The following is a 24,662-nucleotide window of genomic DNA, read 5'->3' as shown; positions in this document are numbered from 1 at the left end:
TAATCAAACAATTATCGTCCCTCAGCTGTTTTGCCAGTCTTAAAGATGTTTTGCCACCTGGCTCCTGGTGCAGTCCTTTCTTCTAACATAGGAACAAAAGGATCTTCAGGTGCTGGGGAGTGGGTGCCCTGCAGATGTCTTGAGCAGTGCCTGGCTCTGTTTGGGTCTGGTGTTAACGCCTCAGGAGTGATCTGCCGGACCAAGGATCTCTAAGTCTTCCCCAGCACTAATCAAGCCACAAACTTGATTCTCATTCAGGCCTTGCTGCTGCCCTGCGATGTGCTAACAGCTACAGCAAGCAACAAGGGGATGCCCCTCGTACAGCACAGCACCCGCACCTGGGAAGGATTCAGGGCAGGACGTGCTGTTGCGTCTCGCTAACAGGTTTCACAGTTCTGCATGGCCATCTGCTTCTTGCTGGCTCGGTCCTGCCCAGCTCCCGGTGTGCTCCTGCTGCTTTGTCGGCCGCAGCCAGCTTGGCTCTGCCCCGGCTTTCAAAGGAAAAGCTTGGCCTGGGGCCCAGCTGGAGCCGCATGCTGCACCCTGCTCCCAGGAGTGTCCAAGCTGCCGGTGCGGGCGCTGCTGGCGCTCAGCCCAACGGGTCCCTGGCAGCGGTGTCGGTGAAAGGCGTGTGGCTGAATGACATGACTGATCGCGACGTCTCCCTCTCTCTCTGCCCCAGATCGGCGGACCATTCTCTGCCTGGATCTTCCGTTTCCACAGACTTTGGCAGCTGGCAGATGGTGACAGGGTGCGGCAGTATTCGGGAGCAGGCAATCCTGAGCGCGGACGCCTCTCTCCCGTGCAGCCTCCCGGATGAGTTCCCTAGCACTTGCCTGTAAGTGTATCAAACGCAGGATCTCTCTCTGGGTCTCCTGGCTGGCTCCGAGTGTCGGAAATTTATCACCCTGGCGTTCTCAAAGAAGCCTGGGAGCCCATAACAAGCTGTCCTGTCTTCCTTGCCTTGATGCTTTCCATCCACAAATTGAGTCACTGAGCACTCTTTGCTTATGCTGAACTCAGAAACAAACAAACAAACAACATTTTCTCTGCCTAATGACAGGGAGGCACTCTGCTTTCTGTAGGAAGAAGAGGCTTTTCTCCCTTCCCTGAAGATGCTGAATTTGGGCATAATTGAGTGCATTTGAGGATGCATTCCTGTCAGGACAGGACTGGTAACCCAGATTTCCTTGCTTTTGGATCTTGCTTGTCTCCATCTCCCTGCTGGGTTCAGATACTTGCTGCAGTAAGAGAGGGGCTTTTCTTCTGTCACCGCAATTTTTATGTGACCATGCACAGCATAATTTGTAGGTGCTGCGTCTGGCCAGTGCAGATCAGCAGAGACCCTGCGTCTCACCATGTAAAATGGCCAGGAGGCAAATGTTCCTCCCCGAATAGAAAGCCACCTCTGTGGAAGCTAGAAAGACAGGAGATGCACTTTAATTGCTGTTAGAAGAGAACCTTGGTTTGTGCCTTTAGGCTGCAAACTCTCAATCAAGAAACTGAAATGAAAATGAACTGAAATGAATGAAAACTTAAATGAAAAGTCTTAGGAGCAGCTGAGGGAACTGGGGCTGTTCAGCCTGGAGAAAAGGAGGCTGAGAGGAGAGCTTATCGCTGTCTACAACTGCCTGAAAGGAGGTTGGAGCATGGAGGGGGTTGGTCTCTTCTCCTAAGTAGCAAGTGATAGGACGAGAGGAAATGGCCTCAAGTTGTGCCAGGAAAGGTTTAGATTGGATATTAGGAACATTTTTTTCACAGAAAGGGCTGTCGGGCATTGGAACAGGCTGCCCAGGGCAGTGCTGGAGTCACCATCCCTGGAGGGGTTGAACAGACGTGGAGATGAGGTTCTCAGGGACATGGGGTAGTGCCAGGGGTGGGTTATGGTTGCACTGGATGATCTTGTGGGTCTCTTCCAAGCAAATTGATTCAGTGATTCTATGAAATGCAGATCAGGGGCTGCTGCTCACTGGCTGTGCTGGAGCTGCACTGCCAAACACTTACTGTCCTTTACTGGGATCTGAGGATGTGCTTTCGAGGCAGAGGGCAAGCAGCGTGAAAGCCAACATCTCCTGTGAGACAGGCTTAGCTGGCCCAGCTCTCCTTCTCCTGTGGCTGAGTGCTGTGCTGCTGAGCAGAGCAGCCGCTCCCAAGGCATGATTAAGCTGCAAGCCCTATGAGTTGGCAGATCGAAGAATTGCAAGGGATGTCAGACATGGCCTGGCTGGGATTTGCTCTCCTCCTTTGACAAGGACACGCTGTGCTGCTCCTGCAGTTGTCTGGAGATCGCTGAAGGAGCAGAAGGGACTGAAGGGTGAGTGGCTGAAGTAGCAACTGCTTTACTCTGCCCTGAACCTGGCTGTACTTGGTGGCTGCTGATTGCCAGTGAGTTGTTGCTGTCCTCTTGGAGTTGGATTTAACATCAAAATAAGGCATTGAGCAGGGAAATGTGAATTACAGTTGAGCTCTGAAGCACTGGATCTGCCTGTCTGAGACCGCAGGCTTGCGCTGTTTGGAGTCGGGCTGCTTGGGACAGCCGGGTTCAAAAGGAAGGGAGCAGCAGTGGTGCTTCTCCCAGGTTCTGTCTGGAACGGATTAAAAGTTCCAAAAGATGTTGTGTTGAGCTTGACCTGGCGCCTCCACTTTCTCTCTGCTCTGCATCAGCTCTGTCGCTTAGGAGCCCATTGTGGTTTTATCCCATTTTTTTTTGCAGCCCAGCACAGTATGAATTTTTGGAAAATTAAATTCCATTTAAGTTCCCACTTTACATCTCAACTGGCAGCAGCTCGATGAAGGTTCGCTTGTCACAGCCTACTTCCTTGCGCTTGTGTGGGGCTTGTCGGGGCTTTCTTAGAGCTGGGGCTTTGACAGCCTCCTCTCATCCTGCACCCCGAGCTGCAGACGGGCGGGCAGGCTGTAGGAAGTGTAGCGGGGCAGAGCGCTGTGGATTTGGCGAGGAAGCACGACCTGCCTCCCTGGTTGAGCTGCTCAGAGTGGAATGGTGCAGCCACTTGGTGTTGGGTGGTGGCCGGCTGCTTGACCCTGCACCTTGGAGTGTCTCGTTCCATGAGAGAAACCTACAAATCTAGATACAAATTCTGCCCTGTAAAGAGGTGCGAGAGCCAGAAGACACAAGACCTCTCTGCTGCGCGCCCTCGCTTACCTCCGCCTGTGACATTTCAGATCACTGTACTCAGGTGCAACTAAGTCCTGCTTTCATGTAGCTTATTTTTGATGCTTGCGAGTTCCACATCCTCATTAGGTTGCCAAAAAACATCTCTTTAATGTGTTTAGATATGTTGCCTTTTTTCCTTTGCCCTCTGGCTTCTCTTTATTATCAGACACTGTAAACAGCGGACCGGTTGGCTGCCTCGGCATCGCTTGCTGTTTATAGGCCTCCCACCATATCCTCTTGCTGCTGTTTCCGGACCGAAGCTGTTGGCTGTGGGTGGTTAACGCTTCCATTCAAATGAGCTGTGCCAATTTATAGCCAGCCCAGGCGCTGGAGAGATTAAAGAGAATTTTTTATGGGGAAGGTTTGCGCTGTGCCCTTGGAGTGACCTTTGAGGAATGTCTTATTCTCTCTGCGAACGACCGGCACATCGCAGAGACACTGCAGCAAGGACCGCTTGAGGCCAGAGCGCTTGGAACAGCTGCTTCTGAACCCTGGGCTTGTTTCCCCCTGTTCCCTTGGCTGAAATGTTGCCTTCCCCTCCTCTCTCTTGCCCTCGCCCCCAACCAAGTGTGTGGATCAGCTGGAGAGGAGAGCAGGTCCCGAGGGAAGCCGTGCCCTACTCTGCAGGCAGCCCTCCTGCTTGCAGAGAGCAGCCGTGCAGGGAGTAGAAGTAAAACGCCACTCAGCTCTCTTCTTTCCACAGCTGGAGCACTCCTTGGGGTTTTTGTCACCTTGCCTGCTCCCTCCCATGCTCTCCGTCCCCAGGGCTGCCTGTGCTGGCTCAAGTGCAAGATGCTGGGGCAGTGGAAGTGAGGGACAGTCACAAAGTGGTTGGAAGTGACTGTCCAAGCACAGCACACATGTGGACAGGCTCCATTTGGGAACACTGTGCAGGGAGGGAGCTGGCACGGGGGCTGACGCCAGCCAGCACCTGCTGGGCAAAACCAGCATTTTTCTGTGTGAACCGTGGCCTTGTAAGCAGCATGGTGGTGGGAGAAACCAGGGCGGTTTGGTGAAGGAGAAGACCCAGAGGAGAGCAGGAGAACTGGGGTGGTGAGAGGTTCCATGGGAGGGCAGTGAGAGGCAGTGGCACCAGTTCCTGAAGCCGGAGCTGGCCCTGCCTTGGCCACTGGAGCCAGCTGAGCACCATGGCCCTGTGAGCAGAGCCCCAGGCATCCTGCCACCCTCCTGCCCCACATCAGGAGCGAGAGCTGGGCTGGGGGAGGGATGGCTGCAGTCGCTGACCTCCCCCTTCTCTCTCCTAGGCTGGTGTCGGCGAGTGACCGCGAGTCCCGGCTGGAAGAAGTGCGTTCCGCCTTTCTGGCCAGCTACAGCCGGACCATTGGCCTGAAAGCTGTATCCCCCAGCCCCTCAGGGGCCATCGGTGGCCTCTTCGAGCAGTTCGTGCGGGGTGTGGGACTGAGAGGCAGCAGCACGCTCTGAGCACGGCGTTCCCTGACCACCGGCTGGAGAACTGGGGCTGGCAGGTCCCCCTGGCCGAGCCAGGACCCCCCTTCCCGGTGTGGGCACCTCTGGCACCCAGCACCCACCCCCGGCCCCCCGTGCCTGGGGCTGGGGGAGCGCGGGGCGCTCCGGCGCGTCTCTGCAGTAAAGACACTCGAGCTGTCCCCTCTCCTGCCTCTGTCCGGGCTGCGGGGGGGCGGGCGGCGGTGCGGAGGAGCCGGGCGGCGGGAACCGCTCCGCCGGGGGCGCCGCTCGCTATAAATAGCCCGGCCCACGCTCCGGGAGCGGCGGCACCGAAATAGCACCGAGAAGGGACCGGGAGCCGGAGGAAGCTCCCGGCGGGGCAGGAGTTGGGGCTGAGTCTCTGCTGCGCTGGGGCGCGGAGCTGAGCCCGCACCCCTGGACGGGAGGTCCCGGTGGGGCTCAGCGGTACCAGGAACGGCGGCTGAGTCCCCGCCGGCTTGGGACGTGGTCCCGGGGCTGAGCCCCCGCCTCTCGTGCCGGTCCCCGGAGCCGAGCCGTCGCGGGTCAGGCCGGTGCCAAGCCCCTCGGTGCCCGGGGCGGCGCTGCCGTTGGGGCCGGGGCCGCCGTGCCCGTTCCCGTGCCCGCCCCCGGGCGCGCCCGCCTCGGCAGCGCGGGAGGAGGCGGCGCGGAGCGGAGCAGCGGCGTCGCCCGGGCGGGGATGGCGTCTCCGGGAGCGCTGGAACCGGCGGCCGGCAGCGTGCCGGGAACCAAGGTGGAGCTCACCGTGTCCTGCCGGTGAGCCAGGAGCGGGGCGGGGGAGCGGGCAGGGACCGGTGCTCGGACACGAGTGGGTGCGAAACGCGCGGGGATGCGCCGCGGGATGCCCGTGTCCCGCAGCTACTCATTGCCCGCCGGTCAGCTCCGGGAAGGGCGGGTGGGCTGGGGGTCCCCCTCGCTGCCCGGGCACCGCTCTGTGCCACGGTGGGTGCGCAGCGCCCCTCTGCCCGGCTGCCACCCGTGGGGAGCGGTCCCGTCCCCTCCGCGGCATCCCAGAGGATGCCGGCACCAGGCACGGCTCCGCGGCGCCGCTGCTCGGAGGAACCCGCCGCCCTTCCCGGGGCTGGGGTGCGGGACGGCCCTGCTCGGGGTGCTGCTGGCTGCAGACAGGCCGCCCGGCTCTGTGAGCCCCGTGGGGAGGCAGCAGGTCTGGCAGTGGGGGCAGCGTGGAGCCCGTGGCAGGATGGGGGCTGCGGGAGGGGTGCTGCTCGGTGCCCCCGGCTCCTGCCAGGGTCTGCAGGGCAAGTGTCGGCTGCTGAGACGGTCTGTCGGTGGCTAAATATAGCCGGGCAGAGGCACCGCTGTCCTCGCTGCCTGCAGCCGGGGGGTCCTCTCCGCAGGGACCGGCAGCAGCATCCCCCATGCTGGGGGGGTCAGGAAAGGCCTGCGGCCAGTTCCCCAAAGTCCCCTGCCCACCTGTACAGCTCTGGCATGTCCCCAGGCCAAAAAGTTCAGTCTGGGCTGGGGGCTGCCATGCCCCCTCCCTGCGGCTGAGCCTCTGCTCTCCCTGCCAGCCCCTCTTGGCAGCAGGCAGGGGAGCCATGGGGCCGTGGGGCCTGGTATCTCCAGGCAGGGGCTGGGGTTGGCTTCTGAAGACGTCCCAGAGCAGGGTCAGGCTTTGGCTTGTGGCTGCCCAAGAGCTCAGCCCCGTCCAGGGCTGCTGAGGGGGGCCATGGGTGTCTATCTGCTGTGGCCCCATCCCTGTGTGCTGAGGCCAGGGGAGCTGGCTGAGCCCCACAGCCCTTGGCTGCGCCCCAGCCCACCCTGTGTGGCCACCCCGGGGATGAGGAAAGGATCCCGGCAGAGCTGGTCACAGCCCCCAGCACTTCCCAGTGTCACACCATGCAAAGGATGAGGATCAGTCGCTCTCCCCGCCGGCTACCCAGCCCCTGCTCTGTCTCCTTTCTTCTCACTTCTGGACCCCACCATTAGCCACGCTTCTGCTGCCAGGGTGCAGCGGGCACTCAGCCAGTGCCGGCAGCATGGAGGAAGGTTTCATCCTCTAAATGGGTTCCCTGTCATGTTCAATCACTGTCAGCACTGGAGATGCTACTCCCTGCTTGCCCCATTGTCCCCCCAAACCCCGCAATGGGAGCCAGCATGTCCCCCTGAGGTGCTGGGGCTTTCGGCCCTGGGTGCTGGCACAGCCATGATGCCGTCCTGTGATCAGGGGGGGAGGAGGACATGGTGACCCTTTGCTGGGCTGGGTGGGTGGCTCATGCCTTGCTCTGTCCCCCAGGAACCTGCTGGACATGGACACCTTCTCCAAGTCTGACCCAGGTGGGTGGTGGGGCTGGGCAGTGGGCACAGCGTGGCACGGGCATGGCACGGCGTGGCAGCCCAGCTCCGCTCCTCTCTCTGCAGTGGTTGTCCTCTTCGTGCAGGGCTCAGGGAGCAGCGAGTGGAAGGAGGTGAGCTCAGCCCCTCTTGCTGGGTCCCTGGGGCTGCTTCCAGCCCTGTGCTGGGGGAGCTGCTGCCTCCAGCGCCACTGCTCCTGGCTAATCCCTGCCTGAGTTAAACAGGCCCATATGGCCACCCGTGTCCACGCTAATGATCCCTCCACGTCCACTCTAATGATCCGGTCCCGCCGGCAGTGCTAATCCCCCGCTAGGATTAGCACCGAGGCAGCTGTGACAGGGAGGGGTCCTGGGGAGGTGGGCAGCGTGGGGGGCTGCCCTCACTCCTCTCTCCGCAGTTTGGGCGCACTGAGGTGATCGACAACACCCTGAACCCCGACTTTGTCCGCAAGTTTGTCCTCGACTACTACTTTGAGGAGAAGCAAAACCTCCGTTTTGACGTGTGAGTGGGGCAGCTGGGGAGGGGTGGAGCAAAGCACTAGGTCAGTAACAAATAACAATAATAAATAGGGATAATAAATAACAAGATAAATAAAGATACAGTAGCAAAAGCACAGATGGGTGGGGAAGTGGGGCTGTGTGCCAGGGCACCCCCGGGCACTGGCTCAGGGCTCTGCTCTCCCACCACCAGCTACAACGTGGACTCCAAGAGCTGCTCCATTTTAAAGCAGGTGAGCGCAGCCCGGGCTGGGGGGACGCATGGTGACACCCCAGCATGACGCCACGGTGGGGTGCCTCGAGGCTGTGCCCCGTGCGGGTGCTGTCGGGGGGGACAGATGCCCCTTGAGGGGCTCTAACCCACTCTCCATCTCTCCGTGCCCCGTGGGGACTGCAGAAGGTAGGTGCTCACCACACTCCAGCCCCTGCTCTGCCCTGGGAACTCAGACCTTGTGGGGATGCCTGCTGGGACAGGATGGGGCCAGGACACTGCACGAGGGTGGCTTTTGGGGTGCAGGATGGCTGTAAGGTGGCCCAAAGGCTACAACATGGGTTCAGGACACATGGGGTGGCTCCAGAGGGATGGGTCCAGGGCAAGTGGGGTGGCTCTGGCAGGGAACAGGGTGGGTCTAGGGCTGTGGAATAACGCAAATGGCACAGTATGGGTGCAGAGCACATGGAGAGGGCACCTGGGGGAGGGCCTGGATGGGTCCCAGGCTGGGAGGTGGCTCTTGGGACACAGGGTTGGTTCAGGGCACATGGGGTGGCCCTAGGGCAGGGTGGCTGCAGGTCTCACAGGCGCGCTGGGAGGGCAAGAGGTGGGTGTGGGTGGTGGGGTGGCTGGGGCAGGAGCCCCAGGGGTCTCACAGCGCTGTGCTTGGGGCACAGGACTTCCTGGGGCAGGCGTTTGTGGCACTGGGGGAGGTGATCGGGTCCCAGCGGGGCCGCCTGGAGAGAGCCCTCACGTGAGTCCTGCCCTGTGGCGGGGTGAGGGGGTTCCTGCACCGTGTCCCCAGCCACCCGCCCCAGCTGGGACCCCTCCCTGCATGTCCCCCCCTGGGGACACCGGCCACGCTGCCGACCACCAGCCCCGTGGCATAAGCCCCAACTCCAAATCCCCCTCCTGCCTCTGTCCCGTCTTTGTCCCTGTGCTGACCAGGCACCTCTGGTCCCAGGGGGGTCCCGGGGAAGCGGTGTGGGACCATCCTGCTGTTGGCCGAGGAGCTGAGCAACTGCCGGGTGAGTGCCCGTGTCCCAGCAGCAGCAAGGTGGGGGCTGCATGGCCCCCCCAGTGCAGGCAGCTGCTGGGGAGGTGGGTAAGGAGGTGGCCAGCAGTGACAGTCCCCATCCCCAGGACATCGTCACGATGCAACTGTGTGCCAACAAGCTGGACAAGAAGGACTTCTTCGGAAAATCCGACCCCTTCCTCGTCTTCTATCGCAGCAACGAGGACGGCACGTGAGTGCCAGGCCTGGCGGGGCGGGCAGGGTGCCGGTGTTACCGTATGGCACAACCCGACCCTGCCCTGTCAACGCAGCTTCACCATCTGCCATAAGACAGAGGTGGTGAAGAACACGCTCAACCCGGTGTGGCAGCCCTTCACCATCCCCGTGCGCGCCCTCTGCAACGGCGACTATGACCGGTACGGGGACAGGGATGGGGACAGAGCAGGGTATGAGCACCTTCTTTGCAGGTTGGGCCCCACAACGACAGGCAGCTCAGAATTGGGTCCTTATTGTTTTTTTATTTTCTCTTTTGCAACCCAAATTACATAAAGGCATCCCCCTCCTTTCCAGGGCCTTCGCCATGACCCAAATTTACCGCTTCCCTCTCAGCAGAGCCGCAGGCCAGGCTGGCGAGGCGGCTCTGCCAGCAGGCAGGGTGCTCGCTGCCATGGTGCTGCGGGGCTGGGTGTCCCCAGACTGGGGGTGCTGTGCCAGCCAGGCTGGCTGCTCACCCTCCTCCTGCCTTTACTTTCAGGACAGTGAAGATTGACGTGTACGACTGGGACCGAGACGGGAGGTGAGGCTGTGCCCCTGGGGTGGCGGGGGCCACCACGGTGCCACTGCTGCCTCCCAGGGTGCCCCTCACTGGCGTGTCTGGCCGTGCCAACCCTGTGCTCTTCCCGCAGCCACGATTTCATCGGGGAGTTCGCCACCAGCTACCGGGAGCTCTCCCGAGCACAGAGCCAGTTCACAGTGTACGAGGTAGGGTGGGGGAGCCAGGGCGAGGGCCCAGGGAACACCCCACACCAGGGCCAACCCTGCTCTGCGCCCACAGGTGCTGAATCCCAGGAAGAAATGCAAGAAGAAGAAATACGTGAACTCCGGCACTGTGAGTGGGGCTGGGGCGCTCCTGGGGCTCCTGCTGGTGGAGAGCTGGGTCTGACCCCCCACTGTGCCTGTCAAAGAGGAGGGGGTCTGGGTCTGACCCACCCCCGTGCCCGCAGGTGACACTACTCTCCTTCTCCGTTGAGTCCGAGTTCACCTTTGTTGACTACATTCGGGGCGGGTGAGTGGGGGCTGGGTGCCCCCTGGCTCCCTGAGACCCCCCATGGGCGAGGGTCTTGGGGTCAGGACAGTAGTGACAGTGCAGGTGCAGCCTGGGGGTGACAAGGGGGTGGTGGAGCTGGGGAGGGGGGCAGGATGGCAGGCCTGGGCTGTGGGGTGGTGGCTGGGGAATGGGGGGGCCCAGGTGATGGGTCCTGGGGGGACACACCACGCCGTGGGGCTGGCAGCCTCCCTCGCTCTCTCCTTAAGGACGCAGCTGAATTTCACTGTTGCCATTGACTTCACGGCCTCCAATGGTGAGTGTGGCTGGCGTCAGGGGGGGTCCCTGTCACCACAGCCGTGGGACGGGTGCCAACGGGCGCTGTGCCGCAGGGATGCCATCGCAGCCCACCTCACTGCACTACGCGAGCCCCTACCAGCTGAGCGCCTATGCCCTGGCGCTGAAGGCGGTGGGGGAGGTCATCCAGGACTACGACAGTGACAAGCTCTTCCCCGCCTACGGCTTTGGTGCCAAACTCCCACCCGACGGCAAGATCTCCCACCAGTTCCCCCTGGTGCGCTCTGGGGTTGCGGGGGGAGCACTGTGGTGGGGGTGCCCACGGCAGCTTGGCAGGGTGGAGAAGCAGCCGCCCCGGCATCCTGTAGACAAGGGGGGACATTGGGAGATGTGGTCACCCTTCAAGTGCCCATTGCACCCTCCAGAACAACAACGTGGACAACCCCAGCTGCGCCGGCATCGAGGGCGTGCTGGAGTCCTATCTCCAGAGCCTGCGCACTGTCCAGCTCTACGGTCCCACCAACTTTGCCCCCGTCATCAACCAGGTGGCTGGGTGAGTGCCAAGGCAGTCTGTCCCCTTTGCTGTCCACAAATGCCACCAGTCTCACAGCAGGGCCAGCTGCCCCACACCGGTGGGACTGCTAGAGGGAGCCTCATCCCCTTGCTCCACAGGGTGGCTGCCCAGGTGACTGATGGCTCGCAGTACCATGTCCTCCTCATCATCACCGACGGCGTCATCTCTGACATGCTGCAGACCAAGGAAGCCATCGTCACCGTGAGTGCACCCTCATTGCTCTGAGCTCACCCCACGCCAGGTGATGCCCTCACTGTCACTCTGCTTCTGCCCCACAGGCTTCTGCCTTGCCCATGTCCATCATCATTGTGGGAGTAGGTCCGGCTGAGTTCGAGGGTAAGTTGGGCCCTGGGAACACAGGGGATGGGGGACGGAAACACTGACTCTTCCTCTGGGATGCCTCTGGCCTTTTGGAGGAAGGGACGGTGTATCTGTCCCTGGTGGCCACCCCACTGATGCTTGGTGATACCGGCTGTCACCCCCAGCCATGGAGGAGCTGGATGGTGACGAGGTACGGGTGTCCTCCCGGGGACGCTACGCCGAGAGGGACATTGTACAGGTAACACTGGTACTGAGCCCAGTCCCACCACGAGCAAGAGATGCTCTTGCTGACCCCAAGTAGCCGCAGTTTTGTTTCCAACGGAGCTGCAAACTTATTTCCCTCAAAGTTTGTGCCATTCCGGGATTATGTGGACGATTCAGGAAACCAGGTGCTGAGCATGGCCCGCCTGGCCAAGGACGTGCTGGCTGAGATCCCCGAGCAGCTCCTCTCCTACATGAAGACCCGGGACATCAAGCCTCGCCGAGCGGATCCCCAGTAGCTCCTCTGTGGGGGCGAGGACATGTCACCCTTCTCCTGCCAGGCCTCGGCCGTGGACATGTGTCCCTGCAAGGGCAGTACGGGGCTGCTGCGGCTGCTGAGCGTGGCTGGGACCCTCCTGGCAGCCAAACCTCGGGCTGGACACCCCCAGCTGCCCGGCGGGGCTGGCTCAGGCGGTCCCGGGCACAGGCTGTTGGGGGACGCGGTGTGTCCCCGCTCGGGTCCCGTCCCCGGGGGGCGGCTGGGGCTGGGTGAGCACCGGGGGTCCCGGCTCTTTGGGGCAGGAGCCATCACCCCGCTCCTGCCTGCGCCCGCAGCTCAGCCGAGCGCTGGTGCCCCGGTGCTGCCCTGCCCATCCCCTGCCTGTCCCCCGCCTGTTCCCCAGTGTCCCCTGCCTGCCCCCCGCCTTCAGCAGGGCCCTGGCCCCACAGCCGGGGGTGCCGCGGCTCGGCGAGTCTGTATCGCGTTACCAACTGTAAATAAACCGCTCGGACCGGATCCGCTGCCGCGCCGAGGGGAGCGGGGCGGGGCTGCGGGCGGTGTCTGTGATTCGCGGCGGCAGATTCGCCACTATCGACGCAGCGTGGCCTGAACCCCGCCGGCCTCGCCGGGGCCTCTCCGCTCCCACCCGCTGCCTCTCGCCGCCTCCCGTCGCCTCCCGCCGTTGTTCCACGCCCGCTGCCGCCGCCCGGCTCGGCCGTGCCGAAAGTGCGGTTGCTAAGGGCGGCGCGGCGCTTTACCCAGCGGCCGCCCCGCGCCAGGCGCCGCCGCAGTCTCCATTGTTGCGGCCCGGCCCGGGCCCGCCGCCGCCGCCACCGCCGCCCATGGAGCCGCCGCCCGCGCCCGCCCGCTGAACACGGCCCCGGGGCCGGTGAGCACGGCCGGAGGGAGGGAAGGAGGGAGAGAAGGGGAGGGCGGGCCGCCGGGGCCCGGGGAGGGGGCGGCGGGGCGGGGGGTTCGGCCTCGGCCCGGCCTCGCCTCAGCCCCCTCGGCCGCCCCCTCAGCCCCGCTCGGGCGGGCGGCGCCATGGGCGTAGACTTCGACGTGAAGACTTTCTGCCACAACCTGCGGGCCACCAAACCCCCCTACGAGTGTCCGGTGGGCACCTGCCGCAAGATCTACAAGAGCTACAGCGGGATCGAGTACCACCTCTACCACTATGACCACGACAACCCCCCCCCGCCCCAGCACACCCCCCTGCGCAAGCACAAGAAGAAGGGCCGCCAGGCCCGCGCCGCCAACAAGCAGTCGCCCAACCCGTCCGAGACCTCCCAGTCACCGGGCCGGGAGGTGATGACCTACGCCCAGGCCCAGCGCATGGTGGAGGTGGATCTGCATGGCCGCGTCCATCGCATCAGCATCTTCGATAACCTCGACGTGGTGTCCGAGGATGAGGAGGTGCCCGAGGAGGTGCCGGAGAATGGGAGCAATAAGGAGAACACGGAGACCCAGAGCGTCCCGCCCAAATCCGGCAAGCACAAGAACAAGGAGAAGCGCAAGGACTCCAACCACCATCACCACAACGCCTCGGCCGGCACCACCCCCAAGCTCCCCGAGGTGGTGTACCGGGAGCTGGAGCAGGACACCCCCGACGCGCCACCTCGCCCCACCTCTTACTACAGGTATTGTCTGTGGCCGGGGCGCGAGGAGGCTCCCAGGCAGCTCTAGCTTGTGCCTTGGGTCTGGAGGCAGAATTGTCCCCACTCTGTGCAGGCGGCTTGTCCGTGGGTCGCGGAAACGGGCCCTGTCTGCCTCTCCCGAGTCCCGCGGAGCTGCTCATCCCATGGCTTTTGGCGCTCTGTCTGGCGTCACTCCCTGTTTTTGGGGGGTCTGTGAGCCTGCAGAGCATTCAGTCACAGTTTAGGTCATTGCCAGCAGTTGTATTGCTGTGTTTTTTCCTTGCTGGGGTGGCGGGTACAATTATAACAAAAAGTGAATGCGTCCTCCTGCTTTCCCCACCACTCTTCAGAGATATTCTGGGACAGCTCTAGAGCCTCCCAGCACCAAGGTTTACCCATGAGATGTGTCTCTTTGCAGGCTTAATGTATTTTTGCTGTTCTACAGTTTTCCCATGTGTAGTTTGGGGAGTGCAGTGGCCCACAGTAGTGCCTGAAGCAGGCAGTTAATACAGAACTGAAGTCAGGCTTGTGCAGCCGCCCTTGCCATCCTAGTGGCCACGCGCCCTGAGAAAGTGGCACTGTGTTCCAGGGACAGGATAATGACATTTGGTGCCAAAGTGTTGGAAAATAAACCTCCCCCTGAGAGTTCCAACTCTTTGCTCTCTAAATAATATCCTCTTATCCGCAACTGGGAGTGAAAGAAAAGAGGGCGCAGCTGCCCTCACCAGAATTAACAAAACATGGTGCCTCCATGCCTGGTAGTTGTCATGTCTTGGGCAGAGGCCACCGTCTCCAGAGCATCTGGCACCTGCTTGGTGACTCGTGCAGGCTCCCATCCTGCACTAATGAGTCCCCAGGGCCTGTACCTCGCCTGTTAGACGAGCACTATTTTGTGTCGTGCTCAGTGCGCTCTTGTGCCGCTGTGCTGCTCAGGGTGCAGCAGCACCTCCCGCTTCTGCACGTTCCTGCCTTGTCCCTGTTTTTTATTTTGACTTATGGCTTGGCTGTAATGTTTAAACATTCCCTCAGCCACGGCCTGCGGGAGTTTGGGTTCAGCAGCTCCGAGACCCCACTGGCTGTGCTCTCACCCTCTTGTGCTGTCTTTCCAGGTACATCGAGAAATCGGCAGAGGAGCTGGATGAGGAGGTGGAGTACGACATGGACGAGGAAGATTACATCTGGCTGGACATCATGAATGAACGACGGAAGGATGAAGGCGTGAGCGCCATTCCTCAGGAGATCTTTGAGTACCTGATGGACCGGCTGGAGAAGGAATCCTACTTTGAGAGCCACAACAAGGGGGATCCAAATGCCTTGGTGGATGAGGACGCCGTCTGTTGCATCTGCAACGATGGGGAGTGCCAGAACAGCAACGTCATCCTCTTCTGCGACATGTGCAACCTGGCTGTGCATCAGGAGTGCTACGGGGTGCCCTACATCCCGGAGGGACAGTGGCTCTGCAGACGGTGCCTGCAGTCACCCTCGCGAGCTGTGGACTGTGCCCTCTGCCCAAACAAGGGAGGGGCCTTCAAGCAGACAGACGATGGGCGCTGGGCACACGTGGTCTGTGCCCTCTGGATCCCGGAGGTGTGCTTTGCCAACACTGTCTTCCTGGAGCCCATTGACAGCATTGAGCACATCCCACCCGCGCGCTGGAAGCTAACCTGTTACATTTGCAAGCAGCGCGGCTCCGGGGCTTGCATCCAGTGTCACAAAGCCAACTGCTACACTGCCTTCCATGTCACCTGCGCCCAGCAGGCCGGACTCTACATGAAGATGGAGCCCGTCCGGGAGACGGGGGCCAATGGTACCTCCTTCAGCGTGCGCAAAACCGCCTACTGCGACATCCACACGCCACCAGGCTCTGTGCGCAGGCTCCCTGCCCTCTCCCACAGTGAGGGGGAAGAGGAGGATGAGGAGGAGGAGGAGGAAGGGAAGGGCTGGAGCTCTGAGAAAGTGAAAAAAGCAAAGGCCAAGTCTAGGATCAAGATGAAGAAGGCGCGGAAGATCCTGGCAGAGAAACGAGCCGCAGCGCCCGTGGTTTCTGTGCCCTGCATCCCCCCACACAGGTACGACCTGTCACTCTCCCTTGGTTGTGGAGGAACTTGTCCCCTTCTCTGAGCCTCGTGTCCTGGTTTCCACGAGGGCATTATGTTCTTCCTCTCCTTAGCTTTTCATGCACATACTTTTCGCTTTATCCTTGCAAGGGGCTGTTGGTGGTTTCCTCCGAGAGTCCTGCTGAGAGGCAGAGCGATGCGCTGCCCCACAAAGGTGTCTGGGCCCTCAGCGGGGCAGGAAATCGCTGCTGTTAGTTTAACAGCAGAGAATGAACTTGGCCAGATGTGTCAGGAAGCAGCTGGGGGTTCCCAGCACTCCTTTCCTGTTGCGCTGACCTCAGGCGCCACAGTAAACGGGGGAGGGAAGAGGGGGCTGCTTTCTTTTCTGACCAGGTTTGTTTTCTCGCAGGGCCGTGCTGGGGGAAAGACGGACAGTCCTGCTGGGAAGTGTGGGAGTGATTCAGGGCTGGGAAGTGGGCTAAGTCATGGCTGTTTGGGCTCTGGAGTGGAGATGTCTCGTATCTGGCTCCCCGGGGGATCCCTGTGCCTGCTGAGCCCAGCTCATGCATCCCAGCGGCTGCTCGCCCCTCCCTGGGCTTCCTCAGCCTTTTGTGCAGCTGGTTGGGAAACAAGAGCATCTAAGAGCCTTTCCAGAATTTGTCAGATGGGTTTATAACTCTGGGTGTCCTTGGTAGCATGCAAAAGCACGTAGAAGCATCTTAGGGTGCTTTTGCATCTTGCCATCACTCTGCAGCAGGCATTGCACGGTTGAAGTGCAGGTTGGGCACAGAAAGTTTGCTTTTGTGGTTGTGAACCCCCACCCCTGTGCTGCTGAGCTATTCTCCTCCCTGCAGTGGGATGTACCGGGGCTGTAACCCCGTGGAGCCCCAGCACCACGGCTGCCAGCATGCTGAGCTGTGACACCACAGGGGCATGGGACTGCTGCTTCCCTGCAGCCCCGCGAGGCTCCTGTGCAGTCAGAGGGGAGCACGCAGGAGCCACTGGTTTTGCTCTCCAGGCAGCTTTCTGGCAACTTGTGGAGGCAGGTCCCTGCTCCATGGCTGCTGGCTTTTTGCCATGGTCTGTACGTGTCCCAGTCGTGTGTTGTTGCTCACTTCGGGCTCTCTCTGTAGCTGTAGCCTCATTTCTCATATGTGGACGCGTCGGCAGGCAATTTGTAGGCTCTTGCTGCTATCGTTGCGCTTGCAGCAAAACCCACACTGAGCTAGAAGCTGTTAACCTCTCCCCAGGCCTTCCTGTTGGGATTAATTATTCTTTAAGGGCTGTTGCCAGAATGCCAAATGTCTTCCTCTGGGAGCTATGCTTGGCCAGCGATGCCACACGAGGTGTCTCTCCTCAGTCTCTGCAGCTGAGGCTGGTGCAGGTTGGGTCACCTCCTGCAAAGAGCTGTCCCTGTGGAGATGTGGGGGGCTTTTCCCTGCAGCTCCCCACTTGCAGGAGATCTCTGGATGAGGCTGTCCCTGCCCCTCCAGGCTTTCTGCTGTTGCAGAGTAGGAAAATCCCTTCTCTGGTGTTCTGGGCTATATAGGGTAGTCCTTCATTAGCTGGGGTAGGAGTTTTGTTGTGCTCCTGCCTTCTGTCCCCTCATCACGCTTTGCCAGGTTTGGTTGAGTTATGGGCTTCCTGAGGCTCGAGTTTCTCTGTTAACACTTGTCCAGGGCCTTTGTCACTGTGGGTGGCCCTCAGACGGGTAAATCATGGTTTTGGGATAGCAGCGCTGTAACGCTCACCGTCTCATGGACTGTGGAAGCTGCTAACGGTCCAGCTGCTGATGTGGCTGTGTTGCACTCCGACCTGGCACAGCCTACCCCAAAACTTGGCAGGAGATGGAAAGGAAAAGTCTGTTTTGGAGAGGCAAGGCTGGACGTTTCCTGACATCCTCCATTGTGGTTGTCTGAAGGGTGCTTCTGCCCCACACGACTTGGTGTTACCGAAATTCCTGCCATGGGAAAGCTGCTCAGCTGCTCCCAGGTGGCCTCGGTGCCCCCCAGGCAGGGCTTCCCCACAGCAGCCAGCTTGCCGTGCTGATGGGCTCTCTGGTTCCTCTCCCTTCCCCAGGCTCAGTAAGATTACAAACCGTTTAACCATCCAGAGGAAGAGCCAGTTCATGCAGCGGCTGCACAGTTACTGGACTCTGAAGAGACAGTCCCGCAACGGTGTCCCTCTGCTCCGCCGCCTTCAGACGCACTTGCAGTCACAAAGAAACTGCGACCAGGTAAGGGCTGCTCGGTGGGGGGCTGCGTGTGTGCTTCCTGCACCTGCAGAGCTGTGGGCTCAGAGCCTTTGCTGCATGTGGTGCCTGCAGGCGCAGAAGCGGGGCCAGGGGATGAGGGAAGGGCAGCCCCAGCTGCTTTTGCTGCTTCACCTTGTCCTCCGCTCTCGGCATTCAGAGATTTGCCAGGCAGTGACGCCGCTGGCAGCCTGCCCTGGGGAGGGAATCCTGCCCTCTCACACTGCCATGCAGAAGTTAGCTCCTTCCTCATGCCCACATTTAGTGGGTAGCGATGGCAAACCTGTCCAAAATGGCTTTAGTCTGAGGCTGCTGTGTCAGTGGGTGTTGAGATGGCCGAAGATCTCCAGAAACAGCCTGGAAGGAACCAAGGCCTCACTTCCAGTTTCTGAAACGGCTCCAGGAGCACTCCCGAGAGTGCTGCTTCCAGCCCACTGTCTGCCTCAGCGCTTAGTCAGTGCTTCACAGATGTGGAGTCCCTGGTGCCAAAGAGGAAGATTTTTCTTCTGGCTCCACGTCTGAGCTCTTAATCTTTCTTTCTGAGCCCTTTGAAGACACTGACCAAGCGGGGTTTTCTCCTGCTGTTGCCTCCTATAATTTTTATTTGCTGGAGAAGAGCTGAGGCTGCTTCTGCTCACCTTTGGCTATGGCAAAATAAAAGTTGGCATTTTTTTTATGCTCCGAAAGTGAAAGAAACTAGAGCCATGTTCCCTTTTTGCCCTGTTGCCCTTTGCCAGAGCTCTGAGCAGCATCACAGACCCTGGTGGTGTTGATCTGTGCTCTTGGGTAGCCTCAGGCAGTTGGTTGTGTTAGGCAGAGTGTTTTTGGAGGATATCTGCCTCCCGGCATCCTGAGGGCTTGTGCCAAGGAGCAGATATTCAGCTCTGGCCAGAGGTCTGACTGTTTCTGAGTCACCCGCCTCAGTTACAACAAGGGAACTGGGACCTTTGCTGAACCAGTGGGTCAGGCATGCCAGTTCCCTGTGCCAGGAGAGATGCGGCACGTGGTCAGGAGGGTGAAGACAGGAACATGTTTCCTGTCAGCTCATGGTCTCTGATGTTCCTGCAGAGAGACACTGAGGATAAGAACTGGGCCCTGAAGGAGCAGCTGAAGTCATGGCAGCGCCTCCGCCATGACCTAGAGCGCGCGCGCTTGCTGGTGGAGCTGATACGCAAGCGGGAGAAGCTCAAGAGAGAGACGGTAACGGTTGTTTGCTCCTCCTTGGGGAGCTGATGGGGTGGGCATGAGTGTGGCCTTGTTAGGGCCAGTGCTGGGGTCCCGTCAGCTGTGCTGTCCCTTGCCCGGTGGCTCTGAGCAATGGTGGCTGCTCTGCAAGGCTGAGGTGGAATGCTCAGGTGCTGGAACCGGTGTTGCACCTCCGCAGTCCCTGTCCCTGGCTCAAGCAGAGCTGTTGCTGTCCCACAGGGCTGTGCCACTGCTCCCTGGGGACTGTCCCCACCACCTGGCTCCTGGGCTGGGGGCTCAGCCCCGCTTTGTCCCTCTGTTTCAGATCAAAGTGCAGCAGGTGGCACTGGAAATGCAGCTGACTCCCTTCCTCATCCTCCTCCGCAAGACACTAGAACAGCTGCAGGAGAAAGACACGGGCAACATCTTCAGCGAGCCGGTCCCTCTGTCTGAGGTAACAGAAATCTGCGAAGTAAGAACCCCCTCCCCCAGATTTCTGCTTTACTCAAACTAATCCCTTGCCCGTGCCAAGGGCTGTCCAGGGCACTCTGTGGTCTGGAATCTCCCCTGGGCAGCCTGAAGGAGGCTGGTGCATCCTGGCACCTCTCACCCAAGCAGGGGGTGTGCGGTGATGCCCCTCCCGGGCAATCTGAATGCGGAACAGCTGAGCTGGTGCCGCCTGGGAGCATTCAACTCCTCTTCTGTGCCTGGTGCTGGTGACTCCCCAGTGTCTGTGGGCGGCTGGGCATCGGCCCTTGGCAGGTGGCACGTTCTTCCCTGTCCTCTCCTGAAGGCCTCTGTGTGGTGACAAACTGAGCACAGCACAGAAACGTGTTTGACCCCCAGACTGTCATGGCTGGGGGCGAGAGAAATGATTCCTGTGACCGTCATTGAGTTCTTGTCTGGGGAGAGGGGGAGCAGGTCGGCACGGAGATGTCTCAGCAGAGCTGGGCAGGAAGGCTGCACGGTCCCACCTGCCACCCGGACGGTTCTGTTTTACCTGTCTGCACTCACCCTTCTCCCTGGGGACTGCGCTTATGGCTTCCTCCCCTGGGGAATGCCCTATAGCATACTGGATCCCAGGAGGAGAGGATGGGACATTGGCATGTGCGCTGGAGCCATAAAAACACTTCTGAGCGCGTCTCTGCTCTAACAGGTTGAGCGCAGCACATGGGCTCCCCAGTCTGGAGGCATTCCTCAAGCTGCAAAAGCAGTCAACAGTCCCCAGTGTGTGTTTGGGCAGAACACAGGGAGTGATACCTGATTCCTCTAACGATTTTTCTTGGAGCAGGTAACACTAACTGACGGCTCCCGCGCTCTTAGCTCTGGTACTTTTCCTCACGCAGGTCCCAGACTACCTGGATCACATCAAGAAGCCAATGGATTTCCAGACGATGAAACAAAACCTGGAAGCATATCGCTATCTGAATTTTGATGACTTTGAGGAGGATTTCAACCTGATTATCAACAACTGCTTGAAATACAATGCCAAAGACACAATCTTCTACCGGGCAGCCATCCGTCTGCGGGAGCAGGGAGGTGCCGTTCTCCGGCAGGCTCGCCGGCAGGCGGAGAAGATGGGCATTGACTTTGAGACAGGCATGCACTTCCCCCACTGTGTTACAGTGGAGGAGGCGCAGGTCCAAGACATTGAGGACGGTGGGTACTTGTCCCTTGTCCTGGGGTACGAGGGCTGCTTAGGAGTGATGCCTCATCTCCACGTCTGTTCATCCCCTCCAGGGATGGTGACTCCACCACTGCCCTGGGCAGCCTGTTCCAATGCCCGACAGCCCTTTCCGGGAAGAAATTGTTCCCAATATCCAATCTAAACCTCCCCTGATGCAACCTTCTTTCTTTTTCCCTCTGTATCCTTGTCTCAGCCCATGGGAGCCCTGGTATTCTCCAAGCTGCTGCTCAGCCTGCCTTCCCCAGAAATCCCAACTGGCTTGCTTACCACAGGGCTCCTTCTCCAGGTCTTTTAGGGTAACTTCCCACACTCGCAGGTTGTTGGTACTATGTCAGCTACTTCCCTCCTGCAAGAAACCTGGATTGCCCCATGCCCTTTCACATAGAGGAGCTCCAGAGAGTTCCCGATTTCTGTCATCCATCTGCTTCTCTTTGTTCCTCCAGAAGATGTGCGGCTGCTGCTCTCAGAGAATCAGAAGCACCTGCCCTTGGAGGAGCAGCTGAAGATCCTGCTGGAGCGGCTGGATGAGGTCAATGCTGGCAAACAGAGCATTGGACGGTCCCGCCGGGCCAAGATGATCAAGAAGGAGATCACGGTCCTACGGCGGAAACTGGCTCACCCGCGGGACCTGGGCCGGGATGGGCTGGAGCGGCACAGCTCCTCTGCCCGGGGCGTCCTGCAATCGCACAACCCCTGCGAGAAGGACCTGCAGACAGACAGCGCTGCGGAGGAGAGCAGCAGCCAGGAGACTGGCAAAGGTACCTGCAAAATACTGCCAGTTTTGGGGAGCGGTGGAAAACCTCCTCTGGAGAGGCTGGCTGGGAGGCTCCCAAGGCAGGAGGGCTGTGCAGAGGTCCCTTGTTTCCCGTGGTGCTTCCCGTGAGGGTGGGTGCAGAGTTAAAACGTCTGCACCTCGCTGCGCTCCCTCCCCGTGTGCCCACCCGAGGACAGTGCCTCGTGGCCAGCGTGTAGTGAGCCATGCGCACCAAGCCAGGGGGATCAGCAGCCGAAGGAGGCCGCCTTGGCATTGGGAAGAGCCGCAACCTGGTCTGCGTTTGGCTCTGGGGAATGTCAGTGGGGTGAGCTCGCCTTCTGTGCGGCTGAGGAACTGGATGTTGTTTTAGAGACTGAGGGTCCCAGCTGTGCCATGTAGGGTGTGATGTGGATTGTTTCCTTCTGCCATGCTGCCTGCTCTCTCTAGGGGTGTTACAGAGCAGTCCCTGCTTGTGGACACAGGATGAATTGCACTGACAGCCGAGCTCCAGGCTCTCTCCTGGGGCTGGGAGCTGAACATGGGGCAGCTGGCAGCTCCCTGGGCTTCTGGACGGAGATGCTGAGCTGGGCTGTGTGGGAATCGCAGCCAGAGCTCCAGGCAGAGCTGCCAGCTGTCACTGGGGGACTGTCGCCTCTGCAGCCCAGTTCTGTCCCACTAAGCACTGGGAAGAGCAGGCTCTTCTGCAAGCAGGCAATGTTTTAGGGCCTTTGTCTTTCAAGGGTGCATTGAAGTTTCTCAGCTGTTGCATGTTGTGGGAAATGTTTATTCCTGCTGCCTGCTCATGACCTCTGTTTTGGTGAGGTTGCTGCCTGGGAAAAACGAGCGTCTCTGGCTGGCAGGGTGTTCTTTGATGTTCCCATCTCACTTTTGCTGTCAGCAGACCAGATAGTTTGACCTCACCAGCACAGACATGGCAAAGCTCAGGATGGAGGATCTTCTGAGGCAGATCCTGAGAAACAAAAGCTGTTCTTGGTGTCGCTGTCGTGTCGTCCCTGCCAGGTCCCGTGGGCTGCAGCTGATGTCTTCTCCTCTGCCTTCCAGGTCTGGGTCCCAATTCTTCTTCCACTCCAGCCCATGAAGTTGGCAGGAGGACCTCAGTGCTCTTCTCCAAGAAGAACCCTAAAACAGCAGGCCCTCCAAAACGTCCAGGACGCCCCCCAAAGAATCGAGACAGCCAGATCACTCCTGGGCACGGGAACAGCCCCATCGGACCCCCCCAGCTCCCAATCATGGAGTCCTCCCAGCGGCAGCGGAAGCGAGGGCGAAGCCCACGCCCCAGCTCCAGCTCAGACAGCGACAGCGATAAATCCACCGAAGACGCTCCCATGGGTGGGTGTGGGGGCTCCCCCTGTGCAGCCGGGCGCGTGGCGGGATCCCCATGGTTGTAACTCCTGGTGGGGTGTTTTTTGCAGATCTGCCAGCCAATGGTTTCAGCAGTGGGAACCAGCCTGTGAAGAAGAGTTTCCTGGTGTACCGCAACGACTGCAACCTGCCCCGGAGCAGCTCCGACTCGGAGTCCAGCAGCAGCAGCAGCAGTAGCGCTGCCTCGGACCGAACCAGGTACCGTGCCTGGTGCCAGTACCGCTGGTGCTGCCCAGCGTGGCTGTGGCTGGCTCTTGGCCTGGAGCCTGCATGGTGGTGCAGCTTGGCTGCAGTTAACCATGGAAAGCTGTGGGTTTTGTCCCTTTTTTAATATAAAAGCTGAAGGTGTGAGTGTGCAGGAAAGGGGCTGGCAGGGAGCACGAGCTGGACACAGACTGAAACACAGGAGGTTCCATCTAAACATGAGGAGAAACTTCTCTCCTTTGAGGTGCCAGAGCCTGGACCAGGCTGCCCAGAGCGGGTGTGGAGTCTCCTCTGGAGACATTCAAACCCACCTGGACACGATCCTGTGTGATCTGCTCTGGTGACCCTGCGTTAGCAGGGGGGTTGGACTGGGTGATCTCCAGATGTCCCGTCCAGCCCCAACCAGTCTGTGATTCTGTGATTCTGTCCTGGCACAGCGGCTGCTCTGACCCTTCCAGCAGCCGACTCCAGCAGGTTCCTGCCTGCAGCGCTGATCGAGATCAGCGTGTGACTTCTGTGTTCTCCCGGGTGACACCGGGTGAGGGTCTGGTTGGCGCCTGGGCACAAGCACCATCCCGCTGTTCTCTGCCTAGTCCTTCCCGGTGCCAGGGCCAGTGATCGGAGCCCATGAGCCCCGGTGTCCCACCAGGCTGGTCCTCTCTAAAGTAATTTCTGGAAGCTCAAAGTGGCTTCTACCGCCAGCCCCACTCCTTCTCTTCGCAGCACAACGCCCTCCAAGCAGGGCCGAGGGAAACCCTCCTTCTCCCGCGTGAACTTCCCCGAGGACAGCAGCGAGGACACGTCGGGGACGGAGAATGAGTCCTACTCCGTGGGCACAGGGCGAGGCGTGGGGCACGGCAGTAAGTACCGCAGACATACCGCCACGTGCCTGGTGGGTGCTGTCACCTGCGGGGACGCGGCTGACCGCCCTGTCCCCTCTCCTCCGGCACAGTGGTGCGCAAGGGCCTGGGCCGCGGCGCAGGGTGGCTCTCCGAGGATGAGGATTCCTCTCTGGACGCCCTGGACCTGGTGTGGGCCAAGTGCCGGGGTTACCCCTCCTACCCGGCGCTGGTGAGTACCGCTGGCTGTCAGGCCATCCAAAACCCACGTCTCCCCTCCCGCAGAGGTGTGCTTGGGGTCCCTGTTCCCCCCTCAGCCCTCCCCTGCTCTCCCACCAGATCATCGACCCCAAGATGCCGCGGGAAGGCATGTTCCACCACGGCGTCCCCATCCCCGTGCCCCCCTTGGAGGTGCTGAAGCTGGGGGAGCAGATGACTCAGGAAGCCCGCGAGCACCTCTACCTTGTCCTGTTTTTCGACAACAAGCGCACTTGGTAAGGCCGGGGCGCACGGGGCGGGGGTTGGTTTAGGGGGTGCGGGGGGGTGTCTGGAGACGATTGTAACCCTCAAACGAGGTGGCCCCCCGCTCCCCGCAGGCAGTGGTTACCCCGGACGAAGCTGGTTCCTCTGGGGGTGAACCAAGACCTGGACAAGGAGAAGATGTTGGAGGGTCGCAAGTCCAACATCCGCAAGTCGGTGCAGATCGCGTACCACCGCGCCATGCAGCACCGCAGCAAGGTGCAGGGCGAGCAGAGCAGCGACTCCAGCGAGAGCGACTGAGCCCCCGCCACGGCCGCTCCCCCCGATCTCAGGGCAAACGGGGCTCGGGGACCCCCCCGTGCAGCTGGTCTGCACTCCCCGGGGACGGGCAGCGGGACGACGGGGGGGCCGGTTCCCCCCCGGCTCCCCCGTGGCTCCCCCGTTCCCGGTGCCCGCTCCCCCCGCCCGCGGCTCCCCGGGGTGTTCTGCCCAGCCCCCGCCCCCGGCCGGCCCCCGCGCTCGGACGTTGTTTGTATTTATTTTGAAGGAAGAAAAAAAGAAATCTAT

The 24,662-nt window shown here is 60.5% G+C and overlaps 3 protein-coding genes across 7 annotated transcripts in view; all 3 read left to right on the top strand.

Moving 5' to 3' along the window:
• Positions 1-4,803, top strand: part of MTMR14 (myotubularin related protein 14) — a 32,272-nt gene extending 27,469 nt beyond the window's left edge. For 2 of the 3 annotated variants that reach the window (XM_080350290.1, XM_080350289.1), the window contains exons 18-19: positions 683-838; positions 4,441-4,803. In XM_080350290.1, coding sequence (XP_080206416.1) covers positions 683-838; positions 4,441-4,618 — 334 coding nt within the window. In that variant the 3' untranslated portion in view covers positions 4,619-4,803. The remainder of the gene's footprint in view (positions 1-682; positions 839-4,440) is intronic. The other variant, XM_080350291.1, reaches the window with a different exon arrangement.
• Positions 4,804-5,321: 518 nt separating this feature from the next.
• On the top strand, positions 5,322-11,850 carry CPNE9 (copine family member 9; the record flags this gene model as incomplete). 3 transcript variants are annotated; one of them, XM_080350298.1, is made up of 20 exons in its annotated part: positions 5,322-5,398; positions 6,900-6,940; positions 7,025-7,071; positions 7,356-7,459; positions 7,649-7,688; positions 8,344-8,420; positions 8,631-8,694; positions 8,810-8,913; positions 8,993-9,097; positions 9,436-9,477; positions 9,587-9,662; positions 9,736-9,789; positions 9,905-9,966; positions 10,215-10,261; positions 10,338-10,519; positions 10,668-10,795; positions 10,915-11,017; positions 11,095-11,152; positions 11,302-11,375; positions 11,485-11,850. In XM_080350298.1, the coding sequence occupies 20 exons, from the start codon at positions 5,322-5,324 to the stop codon at positions 11,635-11,637; spliced, it is 1,638 nt and encodes a 545-aa protein (XP_080206424.1). In that variant the 3' UTR covers positions 11,638-11,850. The 3 variants fall into 3 exon arrangements, with proteins under 3 accessions (XP_080206424.1, XP_080206423.1, XP_080206422.1); XM_080350297.1 differs by having other exon boundaries at positions 11,302-11,384; positions 11,470-11,850; XM_080350296.1 differs by having other exon boundaries at positions 8,993-9,127.
• Positions 11,851-12,378: 528 nt separating this feature from the next.
• Positions 12,379-24,641, top strand: BRPF1 (bromodomain and PHD finger containing 1). The gene is made up of 13 exons (XM_080350261.1): positions 12,379-13,258; positions 14,365-15,324; positions 17,392-17,548; positions 18,632-18,763; positions 19,074-19,202; positions 20,095-20,407; positions 20,879-21,193; positions 22,252-22,539; positions 22,623-22,770; positions 23,500-23,636; positions 23,729-23,847; positions 23,955-24,109; positions 24,212-24,641. Exons 1-13 carry the CDS (start codon positions 12,663-12,665, stop codon positions 24,393-24,395), a joined length of 3,633 nt encoding a protein of 1,210 aa, XP_080206387.1. The 5' UTR covers positions 12,379-12,662; the 3' UTR covers positions 24,396-24,641.
• Positions 24,642-24,662: the final 21 nt, after the last annotated feature.

The sequence above is a fragment of the Nesoenas mayeri genome (assembly GCF_963082525.1).
Source record: "Nesoenas mayeri genome assembly, chromosome: 10".
Taxonomy (NCBI): domain Eukaryota; kingdom Metazoa; phylum Chordata; class Aves; order Columbiformes; family Columbidae; genus Nesoenas; species Nesoenas mayeri.
This window is presented reverse-complemented; position numbering and strand designations above follow the sequence as displayed.

Coding starts and splice junctions, on each gene's coding strand:
- BRPF1 (XM_080350261.1), top strand. CDS start 12,663: ATGGGCGTAGACTTCGACGTGAAGACTTTCTGCCACAACCTGCGGGCC. Junction 22,540..22,622: donor CACCGAAGACGCTCCCATGG/GTGGGTGTGGGG, acceptor TGTTTTTTGCAG/ATCTGCCAGCCAATGGTTTC. Junction 22,771..23,499: donor GCTGCCTCGGACCGAACCAG/GTACCGTGCCTG, acceptor TTCTCTTCGCAG/CACAACGCCCTCCAAGCAGG.